Here is a 25,535-nt window from a genome sequence, read left to right as displayed (position 1 = left end):
CTGTTACTAGTCCACAACATTTTCTAGATCATTTCAGCTAACTTTTTTTTTTTCACAGCAAACTATTCTTTTTTTAAAATTTGATTTGAGAGAGAGAGAGAGACATTGATTTGTTGTTCCACTTATTTATGCATTAATCAGTTGATTCTTGTATGTGCCCTGACCGGGGATTGAACCCGCAACCTTGGCATATCAGGACAATAACTGAGCAACCAAAGCAAACTACTTTTAATGAAGATTGTATTGTTTTATATTCCAGCCCAAGCTCCTTACCCATTATGAACTAGTAACAGCTTGTGGACCAGCTATTTTGGGTTATAATGTTCTGGACCTCAATTCTGCATACAACTAGTTTTCTGTCCTCGAGGCCAAACAAATTTTAAATAAATTAATCAAACACTTAACTAAAACAGTCACACAGTAATGTAAAAATTAGCAATTCACCTTACCTTCGACAGAAGCAATTTCACACAGGAAACGTGACCTTCGTAGACAGCAGACAGAAGGGGAGTAATGTGATGTTTATCTGGAGCCTGTGAAGTAATAAATAAAGAGATAAACCACCTTATCCATTTTTCATTTCTTTCTAATTAGGGAACACTTGTATTTTAAAGTCAATATTTCCCCATTTGCCTTTCTATACAAAATCACTTCACAGCTACAAGTTTCTAGCCTCTGGAGAGCTGCCCTCTAGAGGCCTGAGCCCACATGCAAGGTTTCTCCCTGGGAGTCAGCACAGTGAAGTCGAGGGTGCAGGGCTTTGACCTCAGCTCAAATCTTGGCTCTGTCATTTACTGTGTGACTAGTTAATCTCTCTGAGCCTCTAGTCCCCACTAGTACAGAAATACCAGTGAAAAGGTAAAAGACTGCCACAGCTGGGCCAAGCGACATAGTGTCCCCTGAAATGTGAAAAGTTCATCTCACTGCTGTCATGGTTACTTACACATTTTTCTAAAACTCTGAAATGCAGAAGCCACAGAAGACAAGAGCCAGGGGATGACTGCTCCTGTCTGACCACTTGCCTACTGACCTCTGTGCCAAAATGCCTTTTACATTTTTCGTATGATTTGCAGGGTCCTATGGTCCACTGACTGGGTGGTAATAGCATCTGCTCTCTACAGGCAGTGCTAACTCTCAAGTTGCAACAGAGCTTCACAAGCAACAGTCGAGGGGAATCAGCCTGACCCTCAGCTTGAAAGTCAGTTTATTCTGCTTATTCTTTACAATCCCAACTGTACATTTCTAAGTTACAGAAATCCGGTGTAATTTCATACTACTATTTAAAATGAGGTTTCCACAATAACTATCTTTACACATCTATATAAAATAACTTACCAAAGCATACAACAGAATTTTTTTTCTAGAATGACAATGTTCTTTACATACATTAATATCTGCTCCTTTCAGCAGCAGGAATTCCAGGATTTCAAGCTGCCCACAATCTGCTGCATAATGAAGAGGTTTCCTTCCACCTTCTAGTGTCCGGTTGACATCTTCTCCCTTATAAAAGAAGCCAGGTGAAGACATTTATGTGGATGGTAGAATAAGGAGGGAAGGTACTTGATATTTTCACTTTCTTAAAGCTCTAAGAGTTTCATGAAATAACTGCATTTCTTGCAAAGTGAAGTAAACAAAAACTTGAAATGAAATTCTGCACTATTAATACCTCAGCACACAGTATGACAGTAATTCAAACCACGATTAGTCAAGTGGAAAACAATAAGCAATAACGCTGAATAATGAAATATATTGCCGTGCTCTATTTCTAAGAAGTTCAATCAGCATAATGTCAAGAGTTGGCCACATGAAACTGAGGAGTTCAAACACTGACTTTTTACACAGGTCACATGACATGTATTTTAACTCTTCAAAGAAAGCATGCTACTTTGATGCAACTCAGACATCATCACAAGGTAATCAGTATTAGCTATTAAGAATTCATTTTCTTCACTCAACATCTACTCAAGTCCTACTGTACGGTAGGCACTGGACGCGGAACAATAGTGAGCAAAATCAGACGGCTTCGGATTGTGTGGAGCGTGCCATATAGTGTAATCACATTCAAGCATATTCAAAATATAACTATTACGAAGGCAAGAAACTCAGTGCTACACAAATACTTTTCAGAAGAATATGACAATCTTGGTGATGGACGGAGGGTGGGTAGTATCAGAAAATGAACTTAAAGCCTCAAAAAAGTTTTCATCATTGAGGATTAACAGAGAATCTAACACTAATAAATATAATTACTGTCTCTGCTGACCAGCTACTTACTACAGGTTCGGCACTGTGCTACTCGCATTATTTCTAATCTTTAAATAATCCTAAAAGGAGAAAACCTCCATTTAACATATGAAAAGTCTAAAGCTGAAGGAGGTTAAATAACTTTTTAATGTGGCTCAGTAAGTAACAGTAGAGATCTAAACCCCAAAATGACCACATTGCCTCCAATTCAGTATTCAATCCTTTTATCTTAAGGAAAATGCAGACTTTACAGAGTAGCAAAGTGTCTGAAAAAATTTACTTTCTTAACTACTGTATTATTCACCTAGCGTGGTTTAGTCAACTCATCAAGCCATACCTTGAATCGAGATAATTCAGAGCTCTATCATTTTATAGCCATTGTGAGCTGTTCTTTCAAACATACTCTCTATGGACACAGAAGGTGTGTTACTTGCTTAAGATCACTGGACACTGGGTTACTACCAGTAACACTCCAACTCTACCACTTAGCTGTGGGACCTCAGACTATTTTCTAAATCTTAATTTCCTTATCTGTAAAATGAAAATACTTATATCTCACAGGATTTAGTGCATCATTAAAGGAGATAATCCGTGCAAAGTAACACAGTGCCTGACACAGGGTAAAATGTAAAATATTAACTGATTTCTGTGGATCACTGATGTTGATTGATACTGGTTTTAAAAGACTATCCCAATTTGGGTTAAGGCAGGTTTCGGCATTACCAGTTGAAATATAAACAAAGAAATGATTTAATGTAATATACTTTATATTTAGAAACCAATTTAAATAGTAAGAGCAATTTGGTGTACCACCTGAGCCTTTATTCACAACTGTAGAAATGTGAGGCTCTTAGATATTAAGTGATTCACAGATATAAGTAGTTTAACTTTTAAGACTTCCTTTCCAAAATATCTGACAGCTCCCTCCCCTACTAAGTACAAGCATGCAAAAAGCATATAAAACAGAGCTGTTGTGTTTAAACTTTCTCCTTTAACCCTGCAGACACTGAATTTATAATTCTTATTTTAGCAGACAAAAAATTACAGGCACTAGAAAGGCTTTAAGTTACGGCAGGAAGGAAAGGACCCTCTCCAGCAGGGCCTTAGCAAAAGCAGTACTTATGGAAAAATCTATAGTACTAAATGCCTGTATTGGAAAAGAAGAAAGGTCTCAAATAAATGATTTTTATTCTTTCACTTTCAGAAAGTAGGGGGAGAAAAGGTATATGGAAATCTGCACCTTCTGCTCCATATTGCTGTGAACTAAAAATGCTCCAAAAAATCCATTTAAAAACAAATTAAATACGAAGTAAGCAGGAGGAAAGAATAAAAATCAGAGCAGGAACCAATGAAATGGAAAACAGAAAAACAACAGAGAAATCAAAAGCTAATTCTTCAAGATCAATACAACTGATAAATCCCTAGCCAGAGTGGGTGGTAGGCACACAATGCAATATACAGATCATGTATCATAGAAATGTACACTTGAAACCTATATGAACCTATTAACCAATGTCTCCCAGTAAATTTAATTTGAAAAATTAATTTAAAAAGAGTGAAGACAGAAAGAGACTCCCAAGCCCTACATGGCTACACTGCTAAATTTTACCAAACATTTAAGAAAAAAAGGGTAATAGCAATTCTACACATTATTACAGAAAATGGGAAACATCCAACTCATTCTATGAGGTCAGCGTAACTCTGATTCTGAAATAGGACAAAGATGTTAAAAGAAAAGACTGCCAAAGGCCAATATCCTTCATGAACACAAATTCTGAATAAAATATTAGTAAAATGAATCAAACTATATATAAAAAAGATAGTATACCATGACCAAGTTGGATTTATCCCAGGAGTACAGGTTGGTTAAATATCCGAAAAGTCAGTCAATATTAAACCACCATTTTAACAAACAAAAAAAACAAAACAATGACCCATATGATTGATCATTTCAGTAGACGAAAAAGCATCTGACAAAATCCAACACTGATTCCTGCTAGAAACTCAGCAAAGCAGTAAAAGAAAGAAACTTCCTTGGCCTAATAAGGGCTTTCTACAAAAAACTACAACTATCATACTTAACTGGTGAAAGATTGAATCAGGCACAAAAAGACAAGATATCTGTTCTTACCACTTTAGTCAATGTTGTACTAGAAAGCCTAGCTAGTACAATTAGGCAAGAAAATAAAAAAGGGCATCCATTTTGAAAAGGAAGTAAAACTGTCTTTGCAAATGACATGACTGTGCAAAAAATCCAAAGGAATCTACCAAAAAGCTACTAGAATAAGCAATTTTAGCAATGTTGCAGGACAAAAGATTAATATTCAAATTCAACTGCATTTTATACTAGCAGTGAATTGCAAACCCAAGCTAAAAATAGTATTTACAATACCATTCAAAAATATAAGACAATTTAATGATAAATCTAACAAAAATGTGAAATACCTGTACACTGAAAACTACTAAATATTGTTAAGAGAAATTAGAGAGGACCTAAATGAGCAGAGAAACATACCATGTTCGTGGGTTGGAAGACTCAATATTTTAAAGATGTCAGTTCTCCCCAAATTGATGCCTAGGTTCAGTGCAATACCAGTCAAAGCCCCAGCAGGTTTTTGGGGTTTTTTTGTTGTTGTTTTTTAAAGACATTAACAAATTGATCCTAAATTTCATATGGAAACCAAAACAATCTAGAATAGCCAAAACAACTTGGGAGAAAAAGAACAAGTTGGAGGGCCAAGACAACCTGATTTCAAGAATTATTAAAAACTGAAGTTATCAAGAAAGTGTGGCATTGGCATAAAATTATAAACTATTCATCCTAATACATAGTGATAGAAAGCAGATCCTGGGAGGGAGTGGGAAGAGCAATAGGAGGGAGGAACTAAAAAGAGGCACTTGAGGGTAATGGATATGTTCACTGTCTTGAAAATTAAATGACATTACTGGCATTTGAGAAAGCTAGTTATGTTTCATTTCTCAAGTACTATTGTTCTAAGTAACAGAAAGCCTCAGTTATAGCACTAAATTCTCTTACTTGGCAACTTACTGGTGTAACAGTCTAGTTCTATTTTTACTATCAATAAATCAACTTGTATGTACTGAGAAACCAGGTTCCTAGCCTTGTGCTAGGCATGCTATGTATTCAAAAAAAGTAGGATTGCGGATCTCTGCCCACAAAAACTTTATTCTTCACTGATTAACTGGTTTGAAAAAAGTATTAATTGCTATGTATCTCACCCACTCACAAAATATAAAATAGTCTGCCCCACTAACTCTCTACGCAGTACTTCTCAAACTTTTTTATTGAAGAACTCCAGGTAACAATAGAGAAAAAAATACATGCTTCCCTGAATCTGAAAGTAGAATCTTAAGTTAAAAATTCATACAAATATATCTATGAATATGCATGTATCGTATGTACATATATGTGTTGCTTGTTTTAATATAAAAGTCGCAACCCTAAATCCATAGCTATTGCTCCCCTTCCTCCCTGCTCATGGATGATTCAGGAATTTGGGCCATGTTTACTCTATGGGTTAGAGTATCTTCTTGGAATACAGCTGACTAATAAAGAGCACAATACTCTAAAATTTAATTCATTCTCATCTATTTCTGGTACCATGATATATAATACCTTTCCTTTTGATCTACAGACCACTAGACAATCTATGAATAGACTTTCAAAGAGTATAAATTTTTTGTATGTGTATAATTTTCTAGGTAGAGTCCATGACACTTTTCATTAGAGTCTCAAAGGGGGCCACGACCCCCGAGACGTTAGGCTCCCCTTCTATTAGAATGCATTTACCTACCTTTCACTGCCTACTTAAGTTCTACTTTTATGAAGAGAAGTAGTATTAAATAGAGGAAAGACCACCAGACAGAAGCCCTTGGCTCTAGTGACCTCTGCTACTACCTACAAACTTGGTAGACCTTATTTCCTCACTGAACAGAGAAGATAACCTCTAATGTTTATTATAGTTAATTTTCATGCTCTTTACTTTTAGAGGTTAAAGGCATCTGGTGATCATGTCAATCTACAATTGTCCCACCACCATTCCACTCTTACATTCTAGATCAAGAAAATGGGTTTTTCTGTACTTCTGGCAATGAAAACGAAGTAGTCCAAGAGTTTTGATGCTGAAAATGGCTGCTACAGTACACTTACCTTTTCACATAAGCTAAATCAAGCAGGAAGATTAATACAACAATGTGAACTATGTAAAAATATTACATACCTTTCAAAGACAAATGTTTTTTTCTTTTAAATCTATTATTATTTTACCAACGTAAAAGTTTACAAAGATGAAGAGACACTGCATTAGAAAAAGACACTATTTACAATTAGATTTAATTCAACATTTACTGAGGCTTCCATAAGTTAGGCATAAGAGAATGCTCATTAACTGAAGTTGACAATTTATCTTCTTTTGCAATTACCTTATCGTGTATTTATATTTTGTATTAATTAAATTTTAAAGGTACTTAGGGGTCAGAGACTACATATTCTACTTCTGAATAAAATCACATTTCACAATGCCAAATGTGGTACTAATGAATTATGAACGCATATCATAAAATGCTAAATTAAGAAATAATAGTATTCAACATGGTGTCTACTGATTTGGAGAGTGTGGGTGTATGTACATGTGTATGTGAGAGAATATACCTGAAGAAATCAATATATTATGGTGTACAGAATTCCTATAAGCCAACTGGAAATCCAGGAGGTGCTCACCCTCCCCACCCTGCCTCCAGCTGCACCTCATACATCACGGCCACTTAAAAATTTAAAGTAAGACTGAAGGATGAGCGCCACCAGTACTTGGGAAACCTCCTTCAGTTTGCTGTATAAAGAGGCGGTGTATTTGGGTACTACCATTCAAAGTCTGAAATCTTGTTCATTACATTCCCATCAAATCATCTTTTCCAATCATTCCCCCAAGCACATCACTGAAACATCCAAATTTCAACGAAATGTTTGAGATTTCCCTTACCTAACAATCTAGGAACTGAAAAAAAGAATCAGTAAAGCAGGACATATTTCTAAGCACTTCCTTCACATGTGTTACAAACAATCCTACTACCATAGCACACACACTTAGAAAGTAACACGGATAAAATAAAATTTGGAATATAAGAGATGTTTCGTCTAGTAAGTTCTACAATCCAAAATACAACCACATTACTATCTTGCTGTGCTTTTCTATGAAAGGTAGTTGCTTTAAAACGTTGTTATGACACTATTAACACATGAGATATCTTGCTATCATTCTCGAAAGCTACATAATATTCTGTCAGGCAGATGTGTCATGGTTTACTTAAATTTTCTAATTCTGGACATGCAGATTAATAGCAAATACCTGTAACATTAAAGTTCTTATTTTATAGAACATCATATTATATGCCATTGATTCCAAAGCACACATATATTAACATCTCTGAAATTGAGTCACAAATTAGAAAAAAAATCTTAATACTTTGCCTTGGTGGGTGGGAAGGGTACTTAAGGGTTGACTATGTGCTTTGAAAAATACTACAGAGACTAATATGAGGTGGGTCAAGATGCTAGAGTGTGAAGTACAGAATTAGATTACTCTGAATTTAGAGGACACAGAATAGTGAAATTCACTTAAAGACCTGACAATATTACTCTCATGAATATTGGGTGAGTGTGCCAGCAATAAATTTTAGGTTGGAAATTAAATATTAAATAGAATATTTTATATTTTTAACTATGCAACAAAGATATAAAACCAACAGGAACATATTACACCCTAATGTTAATAATACTAGATGTTTGGAAATTCTGACTTTATCTAAATTGTGTCCGCAAACTGACCTCTCGTATAAGTGACATTCTCAGAGAAGCATTCCCCAATATGCCTGTCCAAACTGCTGTGAAAACAAGCAGAAAAAGACAAAAAAGCTGAAGAAAAACAATATAGGGCTGTAAAAAAAACTAATCATACAGCAAAACAAGAGAACTATTAAACTGAAAACTCAAGAAACTTAATTTAGAAAGCATTTACAGCACGATGAAAATGGAAGCCAAAAGATGTGGTTTCTATGAAAAAGTTCTCTCTGACCGGTCATGAGTATATACGTGTTTACGTGTCTGAACATTGCTGACCAGTCACGAAATAACTCGTGTCTGCACTGACATTAAAGTAATTTTAAACACCTTGCTGACCAAAGCAGCCACAGCCGGTCAAGCAAGGTGTTAAAACAGGCAAACATACTGAGTGAACAAACTGAGGTGAAGGCCGATGGGAAAAGGGAGCTAGCAGGCTGAGAAAGTGAAATACAGCAAGGAAATTACAACTGCAATTGCAAAATTAAAATGTGCACCAAAGTCAGAGTTGGGTAATACTACTCAAATCAGAAAACTCGGGTAAAGAATTGAGAAGAAACTAAGAAATTCTCCCAGAATAGTGAGGTGATAAAAAAATTAAAATGATTAAAAAAAAAGATCAATATAATGAGTCTGAAGTTCAAACCTATAAATAACACATAACCAGAACAAAGGGAACAGAATAGCTGTAAAAGGAAACTTTTTGAGCTCAACAAAGACCTGAGCCTGCGTATCATAAAAGCTCATTGTATTACAGATGAAAATCAGTAGACACCCACCCATTAATACAGCTTTGCCATTTGTTTTACAGGGATGAAGCGAGCAAAAATAAAAGAAAAAGAAACACATTAATGCTAAAGAAAATTAAATTACCCTGGTCTCCTACTTTTGACCAATCTGCAACACTGAGTGACAGAAGACGAGAGAGACACTATCTATACAAATAAAATTTGGAGCTTGGGGATCAGGTGTAATCCTCTAGGAAGAGTTATTGACACCAATACTAACAGTAGAACCTGTGAGGTGTCCTTTAAATATGTTGAAGGTAGGCAAAAGGTGGAGAATCTCTGTTCTACAATTTGGAGAGAATAAATTATGATTTGTGCATTTCACAACAAGCAAATCAATATTCATGTGTAAAGGCAGTTTTGGGCATCAGCAAATCAGAAAATAATACCACCCATAATCCCTTGAGGGCGGAGGTGGCGGTGCAGCACCTCAAGACTTCCAGTGCAGAAACTCTCCAACATTATGGTCTCAGGATCCCAATGAGGTTTTTTGTTTATATGGGTTATACCTATGGGTATTTATGAAATTAGGAATTAAAGTAGAAAACCCTTTAAATATTTAATTCATTTAGAAAAGAAAGAAACATATTACACGGTAGCATAACTGAGATTAAAAAAAAGAAAAAACTATTTTCCTCTAAAAGGGTAGGAAGGATGGCCTGTATTACATATTTTGCAAAATGTGTGTTTTAATAGAAGACAGCTGGATTCTCATATCTGCTTCCACATTTGATTTGTATCTATATACTGTTTTGGCAAAATTATAGGAAGAAAACTGGGCCTCCCACAGATACATAGTTGATAAGTAAAATATTTTTAGCAGCCTTTTCAGTTAATGATGGATATTCTTCTTTAACACTACCCCAAACTCAGTAGGTGGTAGTTTGTTAAAGGTTATTTGCAATGCAGAATCTGAAACTACCAATGAACTTCATACTGTTAATTAAAAATTAACCCATCAGTCTACTTGCACTTTGAATGGATCTTTATCCATGCACAATTCTATAATGTTATGTATTGGTCATTTAGAAAGTACTGGTTTACTGAGTTATGTAAATCTTCCAAATGTTGAAAAATTTCTTTAACACAGTATCAAAACAACCACATTCATTGATATGAATCCTAATATCACCACAAAGCCTTTAAGTACTGGGAAGCTGTCAGGCTCAAAATGGCAGATATAAGTGTTCCAAAATATAAATTTTCTCTTGAAAACTCCAGTTTTACCATTGGCAATAAAAAGTATCAGTTGTTTTCCATGAACAGACAGGCTCGTTAAATTCATTTTTTAAGAAAATGTCAACCAAATGTTGAAGTCTGAATAACCAAATTTATAGTCTGTCAGTTTTGTTTTTATTAACAAAAAATGTTCTATAAAAAAAGCAGATTGTTCAGGTTTCTACCCCAACACCTGCAGATGTGCTTTTATAAACACTTTCAATTTCTTCGAAGAGAACATTAGAGGAGTGTACTGCATAATCAGGATTTAATAAAAGTGAATTTTTAGTGGGTCCATCAAGGGTATTCTGAAGTGAACCTAGCATACTTTTCCACCATCGGTGAAGGTGTCATCACAGTAAAAAAACCCAAAGTCTTAATATATTGTAGTAGTTTTATAGAAATAGTTTAGAAATCATGCAGGGATAATAGATCCATTCAATTCAACGCGTATTTAGACTGGTAGATTTAACACAACAGAGTATGAAGTTCACTGACCTCTTGAGAAGGTTGCTACTTTAAGAACTGTTGCTCTAGTGAAGCAAAAGATACAAAGTCAAAATTAGGACACAAAGTGGGGAGTTTTGGTATAAAAGAATGATGAAAAATAAAGTGAGCCTATACTTAAGCAAATCTGGTTAAAAAACAGGTGTCCAAAAAAGTCTTGAGAGAGAAGACGTGCAATTTAACAAGCACATGCAATCGCACAGTATAAAACAAAGCATGGGGAGCATTTGAGATCTTGTTTCTCAACATACATTGTCAGTTTGGTTCAAATAAATTCTTTTAAAAAGTAGGTAAGGTCCTGGCCAGTGTGGCCCAGCGGTCAAAGCATTGGCCTGTGAGCCAAAGGGTCTCCGGTTAGAATCCAGTCAAGGGCACATACCTCGGTTTCGGGTTTGCTCCCTGCCCCCCCACCAGGGCGAGTGCTGGAGGCAACCAGTCTATGTGTCTCTCTCACATCATGTTTCTCTGTCTCTCTCCCCCTCCCTCCCTCCCTCTCTGAAAAGCAATGTAAAAAATGTCCTCATGTGAGGATTAACAACAACAACAACAACAACAACAAAGTAGATGAGGACATAAAAACCATACTGGATTCTGTCAGACATAGGGTTTGTTAAGTGACCAGAGTTCACAGGAAACACTATACTGAAGGCTTTTACATGAACGATGGCATAGCCTCTGTGAAATACTATGCAGAATCATTTACTACACTTGATCTTAGCCAAAAGGCTGAGAAGCGATATGCAGAATCATTTAAAAGGAAAATAGTTTATACTCCTTGAATGCTGATCATGTGCCAAGCAATGCTACAATAGTAATTCACTTTATTATCACAAATAGTAGCTAATGCTACTATTCCTGTACAAGGAAACTGAGACACAGAGAAGGTAATGTCCAAAACTTCGAAACTTAGAAGCATATTCTTATATGTAAAATAAAATTTCAAAGAATGTATACAACAAATGTGTTGGTAGTCATTTTTAGAGAACAGGATTATGAGGATACTCTCTGAATTTCAATATTATATTTTTTAAAATGAGCATGCATTACTTTTATAATTAAAGCAACACAGATATTTGTTTTGAAAAACTAAAATCAAAAGCTACTGCTTATTTGTTAACTTAGCAAAATTTAAACTCAAATACTTTTTCCTGATGAAATTTAAGGTCTAGTACACCTTAAAAAGGATGAATATCTTTCAAGTCATGGGGGGAAAAGCCAAGAAAATAAATTCCTAAAGCTAAAAAAAAAAAAAGGGGGGGGGGAATGAAAGTAAGTTTAAACAAAGTAAATTCAAAGTATAAAAGCAGAACATTTAAATGGATCAGTTATGATAATAAGTGTGAACTACTGAATTCCAAGATAAAGAATCTTGAATTTTGTTAACAATAACAGAAAACAAAAATCCAACCAGAAGATGTTATTGAGAGAAACACCTAAAAACAAAATGATATGAGAAAATGTGAAAAAGATAAAAGAATGGGCAAAAATATGTCAGGCACATTATCTAAAAAAACTAATAAAAGTAGTATCAATATATGATAACAAAGTAGAATTCAAAGTAAAAAAAAGGAAATGGGAAAAAGATTTCATTTTACATTTTTAAAATGTATGTTAGTCATAAATCTTTATCTGAAGAATAGCAAAAGCAAACAACCGACAAAAATAATATTGTAGCGAGGGACTATCAAAACAATCTCAGTCTCTGGCAGCTGAGGATACAGCAGGTGTGATTGATGAGATTTTGGACTCTATAGAAACTCCACCTTCTACTTCCACTGAATATTATCAAAACTTGATTATAACAGACCAAAGAAAACTTCAATACATTCCAAAGTTTAAAACCTCCTGGAACCCATTCTCTAATCCCAATGTAATAAAACTGAATGTTAATACCGAAAGCTTTAGCATAAGCACAACACTAAACAAAAAACCCAAAGGAACAAACAACAAAAATAACACACAAGACAACACACACAGGAGCACACATACAGCCAAACCAACGCCAAATGCCCCAAGCTACTGATGGAGCAAAGAGGAACTCAGAATTCCAGACTATTTTGAAAATAAAGGTAAAAAAATTATTATATTAAAGGTGAGAATATTACTTATGTATAGAGACAAGACTGAAAAACCAAGTGAGCTTTTGAGAGATAGGTAAATTAATACGAAATTACACGGCTTTTTAAGTCTGCCATGGTTTTTTTTACTTCACACTAGACTTTGAAAACATTTATAATCTGCCTAGGTCTTGCAACAATAAAAATAAATTTAAGTATACTAATTCTGATAACTTCATATTAGCTGAAAATAACGACCATTTACAAATTTAAAAATTCCTTAAAAATATCTGTATAGAAACATCATCCAATTCATCTTGCATCCAAAGAAAACTAACCTCAGGACTTCTGAATTTAAATTCAAAGATCTATTTTTCTAGTTTTGTTTGGCTGTGTAAAAATCAGTATTACGAGTGCATTTAACAGAGTTCTCAACGCTTGAAGAAAAAATATTCATAAAGCAATATAGGTATGTGTACGCACACACACACACACACACATATATATGTGTATATATACTCCATTTCTATTTCCTATAGAATAATTATTCCCAAATCTGACACTGTTCAAATTATAACCCCATAAAAATGAATATTAGAATGGAAACGAGAACAACAATATACAGTACTTTCAGGATGAACTGCAGAAAATCTCCAAGCTTCCCTCTCCCTATTCAGGAAATTCGGACTGTCTAAAGAACAAGGATTTCTGAATCTCATTTTCCTTGTTTGATGCTAATCAATTCTCAAATTCCTAATCTCAAACAAAAATATCTCCAAGCTTCTTTTTAAAAATCAATCTTAATATTCTGGGTCAAAGTCTAGGAGCCAAAGTAGTTGCTGAGTTAATCTTTCATCTTAAACAAAACTGGCAAGCTAATTTCTGGCTTTGGTGGCATTGCGTAAAATTTGACTGCTTCCTCTAGAATAAGAAATTATGAAAAAAATAATCAGCAACATTCTGTGCCAAGTGTAGAGAAGTCTTACAAAGATTTAAGTTCAATTATGAAGCCTGAAATAATGAACCATGCTTTTACTCAGAGGCCTGGAAACTTTTTTTTCATCTCCTCATTGTTTGTAGTACACAATTAGTGATAGTAACTAAGAACACAAACACCCTAATGACCTAGGTGACAAGTGTCACCTACGATGCTGTTAACCCTCACCCCCATTCAGACCCTTTTTCTGCCCATTTGCTAATACCAAGATGGAGATGAACTGGTTCCCCCAGACTCTGTCTCTAATATCCTTTTTTCCCTGTTCAGACTTTGCCAAAGACTTTCACCTCGAACTGATGCAGCTTCATCTGCTCTTGAGTTTGCCTTCTGGATAGAGAATAACTGCGAGCTCCTTCTACATAAACCCCTGTTGTCATGGTATATACAGCTCTAGATCTCTTTTAAGACTTTAAATCTTTAAAGAATTTTTCACTCACTAGTCACTTATTTGGTCACTCATTCACTCAACAAACATTTAAGAGCTTCCACTATGAGTTAGATATTATTCTAAGAGGTAGAAATATAGAAGTGAACAAAAAGGACAAAATTCATCAGGTCAAATAACTGCTCCAACAGGCTCAGCATGTGCTGGACTATGATCACTGTGGTTCCAAAAGTTTCTCTTCTGGCAACAGGTTTGTGTACAAACAAAAACTGAAACACCACTCCTCCTCTACCTGCTCAACCTTTTAAAAAGTACTCATGTTCGTGCAAAAAAAAAAAAAAGAAAAAAGAAAGTACCAAGACCGCCTTCTTACACATATACAAGAATAAACTAAAAATGGATTAAAGTCTTAAATGTAAGGCTCAAAACCATAAAACTCCTAGAAGAAAACATAGGTAGTAAAATCTGACATTTCTCTTAGCAATATTTTTTTCTGATATATCTCCTCAGGCTAGGAAAACAAAAGAAAAAATAAACCAACTAAAAGCTAAATACATCGAACCAAAAACTTTTTGCACAGCAAAGGAAACCAACAAGACAAAATGACAACCTACTGAATGGGAGATATTCACCAGTAATACATCTCGTAAGGGTTAATATCCTAAATCTATAAAGAACTCATACAACTCAACACCAAAATCCCAAACCATTCAATTAAAAAATGGGCAGAGGACCTGAACAAACACTTCTCCAAAGAGGACATTCTCATAGCCAAAAGTCATATATGAAAAGATGCACTCAATGTCGATAATTGTCAAAGAAATGCAATTAAAACCACAATGAAATATCGCTTCACACTTGTCAGAATGGCAATCGTCAATAAATCCACAAACAACAAGTGTTGGTGAGGATGTGGAGAAAAGGGAACCCTTGTGCATTGTTGGAAGAAATGTAAACTGGTGCTGCCACTATGACAAACAGTATGGTTCTCAAAAAATTAAAAATGGAACTACATTATGACCGAGCAATTTCACTTCTGGGTATGTATCTGAAGAAATGCAAAACACTAATTTGAAAGATAAGCACCCTATGTTCACTGCAGTGTTATTTACAATAATCAAGATATGGAAGCAACCTAAGTGCCCATCAATAGTGGATTAAAAGGCTGTGGTACACATACACAATGGAATACTACTCGGCCATAAAAAAGAACGAAATCATACCATTTGTGACAGCATGGATGGACCTAGAGGGAATTATGCTCAGTGAAATATGTCAGTCAGAGAAAGACAAATATCATATGATTTCACTGATGTGGAATCTAAAGAACAAAATAAACGAACAAACAAAACTGAAGAAGAATCACAGACACAGAGAACAGACTGATGGTTGCCACATGGGAGGGGAGTTTGGAGTCTGGGTGAAAGGGGGAAGGAAACTGGTCACAGGGATGTAAAGTACAGCATAGAGAATATAGTTAATAATATTGTAATAACTATACATGGTGCCAGGTGGGTACTGAAAATATGGGGAGGGGGCACTTTGTAAAGTATATATTTACCTAACTACTATATTGCACACCTGAAACTAAAAGAAAATATTGAATGTAAACTGTAAGTGATAAATTTAAAAAAAGTACTCATGTTCATATAATTGAATGAGACTGGTTTGGAATCTAACAGATCTAAAGATAAATCCTGGCTCTACCATTTACCAGCTTGGTTGTTCTGGGCAAGTTACTTGAATTCCTTCATGTCTTATTTACATCATCTGTAAAAACAACCTTTCAAGATGCCTTTTTTTTAAATCAATTTTTATGACAATTAAATGAGAAAATGTAAACAAAGTACTCAGCAAATAACCTAACATTAAATGGTGACCATTAGAACATCGTTATTATTGTTATGTTTATTTCATTACGCAGGGCAAGTATTAGGTCTTTGGTTTGCTTTATGTGTCTTACGATATTATTCTAATCATTTATGTGGTCCAGATAGTAAATTTTCTTTCAGTGGGTTGCTATTACTATCATTGCAAGTACAGCTTCATTCAGGAAGTTTAAGGCAAACAAGGAACAACAGGTTACGTACATACTGGTGAAGAAAAGAAATCATTTCAAGGGGCTCTGTGCTAAGTGTTAGTAGCTCTAACATCTACAGTACAAATACAGAGTAAGTCAAGAAGAGTCTAGTGGTCTAGTGTACTTAGTATTTCTATTTTTCTACACATCTCACTCTTCCCTTTTACTAGAATTCCCCAAGCTTTTTGCAGTCTTCAAGTAGTTTTTTCCAAAGCTATTCTCCTAAATAGTTTTAATATGGAATAAAAACATATTTACAAATATGAGGTATATTTTTAATAGTTTCAGATTTCCTGCCCTTAATGGCAAAATTTTCTATATGTATCTCAAAAATGAAGTTTGGTGGGGATATTTACTAGATTCAGTACTTCTCACAGGACTCTATTACACAAATCAGTTCCTCTGAATAATAAACATTCAGATGGGACAGCATTCTTTATACTATTTCTAAATGAAATGGTCATCTGATTCCTGCAGAGAACTTTAAGACATTCTTTTCAGGCAAAAAGAAACAATTCTCTTACTTTGATCTCTAAGATATGTACACACGGCTGCAACTGAGTTCTAAGGCATAAGTACATACTGTACTGTCACAAGAAACCAGTGTCCTCAAAAGCCACTTAACAAAACAGTAGACTAAATTAGCATATGTGTGACTATTTTGTAGCATTACAAGTAAATTAATACTGCACAAATGACTGATAGAATGCAGCAAAACTATTAAATTTTACAAATTCTATGTAGTTGATTTAGTGTCCCTAATAATTCAGTTACAGCTAAGTATTACCTGTTTCCAGTCAGAATTCAGAATTCCTTAAGATTACAGTATTTAATATTTTTTAAATGACAGGTCCTTTTGAGAATCAAGTGAATGCTATGGTCCTTCATTTCCTACGAACCTCCCTCTGTCGTGCTCTCTACCCTGGCCCTCAAGGGTAAAAGTCCTTACCTTAGGATATAACTTTGCCAAAAAATCACATTACTGCACTGGTGACAAGAGTGGGTAAAACAGTACCAGAATTCAATTACACCATAGCAATGGATTCTAATGTGTAACTACTACTGAGGGGCAAAGTAAGCAAGAAAGGTGATAACACTTTAATACTTTACCTGGAACTTTGCAATACAGAATAAACAGATGGATGGCACCACAGAAGAAGGTAGAAGGTCTGAGAAATATAAAATCAACTCACTGTTACTCTACATGTTTTCTACAAAGTTAACATGAAAGGTCTGTCATACCAAATGCATCAAATTCTCTACTTCAAAGTAATGAGTAATACCTGTAACAAACATTTATTTAATGAGTACCTATTTAATAAATATATAATGCATGCTCATAAAATGTATTACGAAGAATAGTTTCTTATTGCTAGTTAAAATCCACACTACACTAATACTGACCACAGTGATCACCTAAAACTAACAGATCAGTCACATGAGACATGCTCCCAATTGAGGGTTATTTTTTCACAGACAAAATTACTACAAGACACGCCTGAATGGTAGTGATGGCTGAGACTCTGGGGGAAAAAATGTTCACAATAAAAACTCCACGAAAACAGCAAAGCATATATATTAAGAATGAAAACTGCAAAATAAAACAAAGTCCTGTGTTTTTAACAGTTAAACAAATAACTATGTATTTCTGTTTCTGGGATTCTTTTTTTTTTTTAAATATATCTTTATTGATTTCAGAGAGAGGAAAGGAGAGGGGAGAGAGAGATAGAAACATCAATGATGAGAAAATCATTGATGGAGCCCGCAACCCGGGCATGTGCCCCGACTGGGAATCAAACCCCAATTGCCTGGATCCTAGGTCTACGCTCAACTGCTGAGCCACGCCCGGCCAGGCTGTTTCTGGGATTCTTAACCTAGGGACTACTAAGATTCTGAAATACATATACAAATTATAGGCTCATTTTCATTTATTTACTTACCAGTGTCACACAGAACTAATGGAAAGCAAAGAAAAAAAAAGTAAGCTACAAAAAATTAAGGGCAAAAGTAATGCATACCTCTTTACAAGTATTTTTAACCAATAAAAAGTGTTAAGCATCTACCTTTCCTACTAATAAAAAAAGTTTTTAAATGGAAATCACAATAGTGAAGGTCCCAAATCTTATGGTATATTCCCCCATATATACATCTATATAGAACTTTTAACGTCCCCCCCCCAAATGACTTTAGTGATTTAAATTAGTTTTATATAACTGTTTTACTTATTAAATGCATACTTTATCTTTCTTCGTTGGAAGGTTTAAAAGCAATTAGTCACAGACATTTTCTAATTGAAAATAGTGAAGTATTTAAATAATTTTTTTACTGGTGGTATAAAGTTAAAATTCTAATTTAATAAAGTACATGTATTTATAGAAAGAAAAACTACCAAAATTAAGAAAATCCATTCAAAACACTGTAATAGAACTTCAATTTGGACAAAAGAGTAATATGAACAAAAAGTACTGTAGCTTCATTGTCAAGAAAATAATTAATCGCTCCGCAGTTGGAATTTATTACTAAAATCTTATGTAGCCTGGAAAGTATCTCATGTCTTGATCCAATGGTTTATATTCCAAAAGGCTGTATCAGTAAATAAACCCATGAGAGAGTAGGGGAGGGAAAAAGGAAGGGAAAGGGGGTGGAGGCAAAAGAGAAGAGAGAGAGGGACAGAAAAATTCGATCCCTCACGTTTCCCCTGTGATCTCTGCAGCAATCTATTGAACGGGAAGGAGGGTAGATACAGGCTGGGGCAAACACGTTTACATTTGTTCTTATGGAAAATAATAATCAATAAATAATAACACAAAAACAAACTGTTTCACGTACTCAAAACTGTAAACCTACTTTTGCCCTGCCCTGTTTTAAGGCTGTTTTTGTTGCCACCCTACATGAATGACAGCTTGAATATATATTTTCACATCTTTTATTCCTAACAGAACTGCTTGTTTCACTGTTTTCTAGTACTGTCCATCATAGAAAATAATCTAAAGGTAAGTTGATTTTACTCCTTGAAATTGTTATTTTGCCCCAAAGTTTACAGATTAAAAAAAAAATCTCTGTATTTAATCATTTTAGCTAGGATGTGTCTTGCACCTCATCTGCATTTATTATTATTTTTTTAATCCTCACCCGAAGATATTTTTTCCGTTGCTTTTCAGAGGGAGGGGGGGACAGAGAGAGAAAGATCAATGGGAGCGAGACACATTAACTGGATGCCCCCCACACGCGCCCGGACCGGCGCTGGGGAATCGAGTCTGCAACCGAGGTATGTGCTCCTAGTCACAATCGAACCTGGGATCCCTCAGTCCACAGACCGATGCTCTAACCAGTGAGCAACCAGCTAGGGCTGGGTTTATTAATTTTTAAGTAGAAGTGTGGAGACCCTCTATTTCCAATCTTAGGTCTTCTCAGCTCAGTTCAAACTACTTATCAGTTCAAACATATGTTCCTGCCCTGGCTCAGCAGGCTGAGCACTGTCCCGTGCGCCGAAGGCTGCAGGTTCGATAATGGGCAGGGCCACACCGAAGTTGTGGGCTCAATTCCTGGTGGGGGAAGCAGCTGATCAATGCTGCTCTCTCACGCTGATGTTTTTCTTTCTCCCTCTCCCTTCCTCTCTCTAAAAAAGTCAATAAAAAGTTATTTTTTTTTAAAAACCCACAAACTTGTATGTTCTTCCCTTTTGCTAGTTCAGTCTTGATGTTTTATCTACTGTAATACTTAATCTTCAGTTTTTTAAATCTATATTTTTCACTTGTAGTTCTGAAAGATTTCCATGCAAATGATGGAAAATAATACTTTTTTGGAATGAATCAGATCAAATCCTGTCCTTCCACTTATTAGCTGTAGGATCTCAGGCAAGTTACTTAATGTCTATTTCTGGAGAAAGCCTACCTAGGTTGTTGTGAGGATTAAATTACAAGCATATCTGTATGTATATCAATTTATTATGCAGGACTGTATCTGGCACAGAGTAAGCACTCGGAGTACTCAATAAGCAAGCACTCAGTTCCCATTATCTTTCACTCTGAATTCGATGTTTGATCTGGCATTGACTTCTATTTAAAATTTCCATCTGAATTTCATTGGTATTGATTCTCCTCAACCAAATATGACTTCTTCGTGGCTCTTACAAGTAGTCTACTCTTTTTATATAGTGATGTGTTTTCTTGACACAGTTGTATGCTTGCTTCTAAGTTTTATCCATGTCATCCATTAAACAGGGAAATGATTTACTCAGAACCTATACAACTATCTTATTTGTTGTTTGTTCTATACCCCCTTTAAAAATTGAACCTATCGAAGAAAATTTATTCTCACAAGAATTATTCACTATTGTACTCCCACGGCTACTGAATACTGTGGAAGGCACTGTAGGTGCTCAAATGATATTAGCTGAATGAATTATGAATGAACCAGTGAAAACTGTGCTGCTTTCTCTTTCACGTCTGGAACTGGAAATCAAGCCAGGTTACGAGACTGACACTAGGGCTGGGGAGAGAAAAATTCCGGAACATTTTTGGTGAAGGATGACCTCTGATAGCTGAGAAGATTTTGTAAAAGTCCCTTTCAGTTTAAGCATCTAAATTAGTTCCTGTTTGCATATTTATAAGGAACAGTTCCTAACTTCAAAATAATCTAGGCCTCTTGCCTCAGGTTCACAATTACTGTAGAGAGTCTATGCTTTTTCTTTCAGGGATCGTCACTGTCTTTCCTCCTTACTCACACATGGCTTTCTATGCCTTGCTTTTCCTTAAAGCTCAGTGTTTTTTAACCATAAAGGTTTCTGAATTATACTTTTGAAAATGGTGATCCCGAAAATAAGTTTTTATATTTGCTCATACAATTTAAATTATTTTTTATCTCAAGAACTCGAGGGGAAAAGAAATTAGACAACCCAGTTTTTGAAACTGCAATGTTATGCAGAAGTGAGCAAACAAGGACCCACTGGCCAAATCCAGCCCGCTGCCCTTTTTTTGTAAATAAAGTGTTACTGGAACATAGACATGCTCATTTGTTTACATATCATCTATGGCTGTTTTGCACAACAGTAGACATGGCTCAAAGCCATACAGTCTCTTATCACAACTACTCATCTCTTAGGAAAGGATCTACTTAAAAACAACACAAATGGCAAATATTTAGTCAGAATGTGTTAGGGCTGCTTTGTGAATTTTACATCTACTGTCCCTTTTAAAAATTAGATAAGACATATGAACTGGACACTATTACAATTCCCATTTGCAGATGAGAAAGCTGAGCTTTGATAAATAACTTGGCCAAAGCTAATAAGCGGTAGGGCTGGGAGTCCAGGTCTACTGGAATCTGAAGTGGAAGTATAATTACTGTTCTACAGAAGGTTTTAAAAGAACAAACAATAAACGTTTTCTAAGGACTTAGTTTGCAGCTAGAACACTTTCAATGTTTTGGTTTGATGGTCTACATGCTTTTATATAAGCAATGTGGCATTAAATATAGTTTTTAATATTTATTCATTAATAACAAAAAAGTACTGATGATTCTTATTCTTCACAAGGGAACAAGCATGAAAACTATCTTTACTTTCACTGAGACTGTATGGTTTTAAAAATTCTTAATTGAAATTCTAAAATGAGCTTTCAGCTTTCATCTTGGAGGCGGTTTAGGTGCAACTTTCTTTGGTTGTCCCGACTCCAGGTTCATCTGATAATCGCCGCCTCCACTGCCTTCACCATGCCACAGAGGCTCGACCACAGTGAGATCAAAGTTGTATACCTTAGGTGCACCAGTGGGGAAGTTGGTGCCACACCTGCCCTGGCCCCTCAGATCAGACCCCTGGGTCTCTCTCCAAAAAAGGCTGATGACATTACCAATGAAACCAGTGGTTGGAAGGGTTTGAGTACAGTAAAACTAACCGTTCAGAACAGACAGGCCCATACTGAGGTAGTACCTTCTGTCTCTGCCCTGACCATCAAAGCCCTCAAAGAACTGCCAAGAGACAGAAGCAAAAAAACAAACAAAAAACCATTATGCACAGTGAAAATATCACTTTTTATGAGACTGTCGTCAACACTGCCCAAGATATGGCACCGATCTTTACCTAGAGAACTTTCTGAAACCATTAAGGAGGTCCTGAGGACTGCCCAGTTGGCTGAGTGCAATGTTAATGGTTGCCACCCTTATCCCTCATATCATAGGTATCAACAGCGGTGCAGTAGAATGCCCAGCTAGTTACTACAAAGGAAACTATTTCAATTAAAGATCATTTGACAACCAAAAAGAAAAAGAAAAAAGAAATTCTGAAATGATGGCTATGAGAAATTACAAGTGGAAGGTGGTGTTAATATTTACACAATTGTTGTCAAAACTGTATTCTGCAACTATTGTAGCAGTGCGGAAATGTTAGATCAAGTTCATTGAGTTTAAAACAATAAATAGAGTTGAAAAACTTAGAGCTATTTTCAAAAGAAGTAATGATACGTCATTTATACTGAGCACATCTGTTACAAAGAGGTATATGGTAAAACAACTTTGAAATCAACAAAAGAAGGGTTAATTCCTAGAAATAGCAATTCAACCTAAATTTAACTAAACTATACGATAGATAAGAGACAATGTGATAAATACTGAGAATACAAAAATAATTTCTTTCTTCAAAAAGCTCACAGCACAACAGGGGAGACAGGCAGGTAAAAATTAATGTGGGGCTCTTAAATGTAAGAACAGAAACCAATTCATATTGATGAACAGAAACGTAATGCATTAAGCAGATGTTAAAAGTAGCTCCCTAAATTGCTGGGAAGGTTGAAGAACCAGGCTCAACAAATAGGTTGGAACCAAGGAGGTTTAAAAGAAAGAAATAAAGTAAAAATCTGTCACAAGAACCACCTGGGCACAGAAGAGGCACCACAATGGGCACACCACTACTTCTGTTTTTGGAAATGATGTTTTTTGCTGCCACTACATTCTTTACTGTACACTTGAGTCTTTGTATCAGCTCCAGATAAAAGCACCCAATTATTAGACATGTTTGGGTTACGGGCCCATTTTCTAAGTGTGAGTAGGAGAAAACAATTTATTTGCCCTTTTTGTCTTCTGTTGTGGTAGGAGCCAGGCCTTACATTTCACCAAGACTTATACTATGTACCAGGGAACTCCTCAAACACAGGAAGGGGATTCAAATGCTGGGAAACCCCCACCTCCCAAAAGACAAATGCCCCGCTACAAACACCGCATCTTAAACCAAGATCTGCAGAAATGCTTTGCGGGGAGAGTCTCTGAGTTCTCAGAGACCACTGAAAGGCACTATTCACATATCTAAATGGAAACAAGTGATCCACAGCTATATATGCACTTTGTTTTTTTAAACCAGCCATTAAGAACAAAAGACATGCCCTGACCAGTGCAGCTCAGGTGGTTGGGCGTTGTCCCGTGTCCTTAAAGGTTGCTGGTTGAATTCTCAGTCAGGGCACATGCCCAAGTTGTGGGCCTGGATCCCTAATTGGGGCCGTGCAGGAGGTAGCAGATTGATGTTTCTCTCTCACATCAATGTTTCTCTCCCTCTCCCTAAAAATCAATTTAAAAAAATTAAAAAAAGAAAAAGAACCAAAGACATATTCCTCAGATGAGAGTTTCTTAAGCCAAAGTTTTTCAAATTCAAGTCCAGTGATTTGCCAGTAAAGTCAGGAGCCCATAGCTTTCAAGTTTAAGAAACTCTACACTAGAGCATAAAAACAATAGGAAAGATCTACATTAGAGAACACGTTGGCATAAATGAGGGATTAAACTGCACAGGCAGGGAATGCTATGCAGAAGAAAAACTTTAAAAATAAGCTGAATTTTACCAAGCAGATCGGAGTGGGGGCAAAAAAGAATATTCCAATAGAGGTATTAGCTAGTAAAGTATTTCATTAGAAAACAGCACAGTGTGATGTAAAAAGCACCTGTTCAGGTTCATGAAAACTGAATTAAAGTTCAAATCCTAATTAGCAGTATGATCCTTGTTAAGCCTTTAACATCTGATTTTTCTTTATTTACAATATAAGGCAGTTGAATTAGATGATCTAAGTTCTGCTTCTATACAAATTTATGGTTACTGTTTATCAGTAACTGGCTAACACTTACTAGCATTCACCATGTCAGGGAAAATGATACACAGTTTATTATTACCAACTAAGGAAACTGAAGTTCTGAGCAGTTAACTAATTCACCCAAAGTGATACAGTTAGTAAGAGAGCCAGAACTGGAGGGTTTCATTCCAAAGCCAATATGTTTAAGCTCCACATTATGGTTTCACCAATAATGCACTTTCAAATTCTTAAAGGACAGTGTTGTAGCTTCAGTTATACTGTGGGTAAAGTTTATTATCTACAACCCATCTTTTAGATATCTAATTTTTCAGACAGCCAAGAGTTTTGACCTAAGTATTAAAATGTTCATTACTTTATATAGTCAAATAGAAATCTTTCCAAAATATATCACACGTCTCTTTTTAAATGAGAGAAAAGTAGAGCAAATATAAACTTTTCTTGAAGACTGAGGTTGCATTTATACATACTGATTATTGCATGGGCCTCTGGAACTTCAAGGTAACATGACCTTTTGTCCCTTCATTTTTTTTAAAAAAAATATCTTTATTGATTTCAGAGAAAGGAGAGGGAGAGAGAGAGAGAGAAACATCAATGATGAGAGAGTCATTGATCGGCTGCCTCCTGCACGCCCCCCGACCGGGGATGGAGCCCACACCCCGGGCATGGAGCCCACACCCCGGGCATGTGCCCTGACCAGGAATCGAACCCCAATCGCCTGGATCCTAGGTCGACACTCAACTGCTGAGCTATGCCCGGCTGGGCTCCCTTCATTTTCTTATGTTTTGGTTTCTTCTCTCATGATTTCAGGAATCACAGTTCCTCTCCACCCTTGTAATGTTTTGTGGACTTAAACAATAAAAATCAAGGTTCTAAGCATATCAGAACTATTATATACAGTTGACCCTTGAACAACACAGGTTTAATTGAGCAGGTTCACTCTTATGTGAGTTTTTAAAATAAATATACAGTCAGCCCTCCATCTCCTTGGATTCTGCATCTGCAGATTCAATCAACTGTGGATTGAAAACATTATTTTAGATCTGAGGTTAGGAATCCACTGATGCGGAGGGCCAACTATATGCACTATTTTCCACGATTTTATATAACAGATTTGAACATCTGCAGATTCTGGAATTTGTGGAATCAACCCCCAAGGACACGGAGAGACAAGTGTAGTTAAGTTTGGGGGGAATAAAAAATTATAGATGAATTTTAGACTGTGTGGGGGTTGGCGCCCTTAAACCTACATTGTTCAGGGGTTAGCTGCAGTAAATATACAATTGCAAAAAATTTACTTTTGGCAATATTTCTCATTACTAGGTAGCCTTCGATG

General features: G+C 35.7%; 1 protein-coding gene across 1 annotated transcript in view; it reads right to left on the bottom strand.

Annotated features, from left to right (window-relative positions):
- Positions 1-25,535, bottom strand: part of MTPN (myotrophin) — a 47,032-nt gene that overhangs the window by 13,656 nt on the left and 7,841 nt on the right. The window contains exons 2-3 of the mRNA XM_081148104.1: positions 1,387-1,500; positions 450-533 (exon numbers count right to left, since the gene is read on the bottom strand). Coding sequence (XP_081004230.1) covers positions 450-533; positions 1,387-1,500 — 198 coding nt within the window. The remainder of the gene's footprint in view (positions 1-449; positions 534-1,386; positions 1,501-25,535) is intronic.

The sequence above is a fragment of the Miniopterus schreibersii genome, assembly GCF_964146895.1.
Source record: "Miniopterus schreibersii genome assembly, chromosome: 9".
In the NCBI taxonomy this organism is placed as follows: Eukaryota; Metazoa; Chordata; class Mammalia; order Chiroptera; family Miniopteridae; genus Miniopterus; species Miniopterus schreibersii.
The sequence above is the reverse complement of the archived record's forward strand: the minus strand, read 5'-3'. Positions and strand labels throughout refer to the sequence as shown.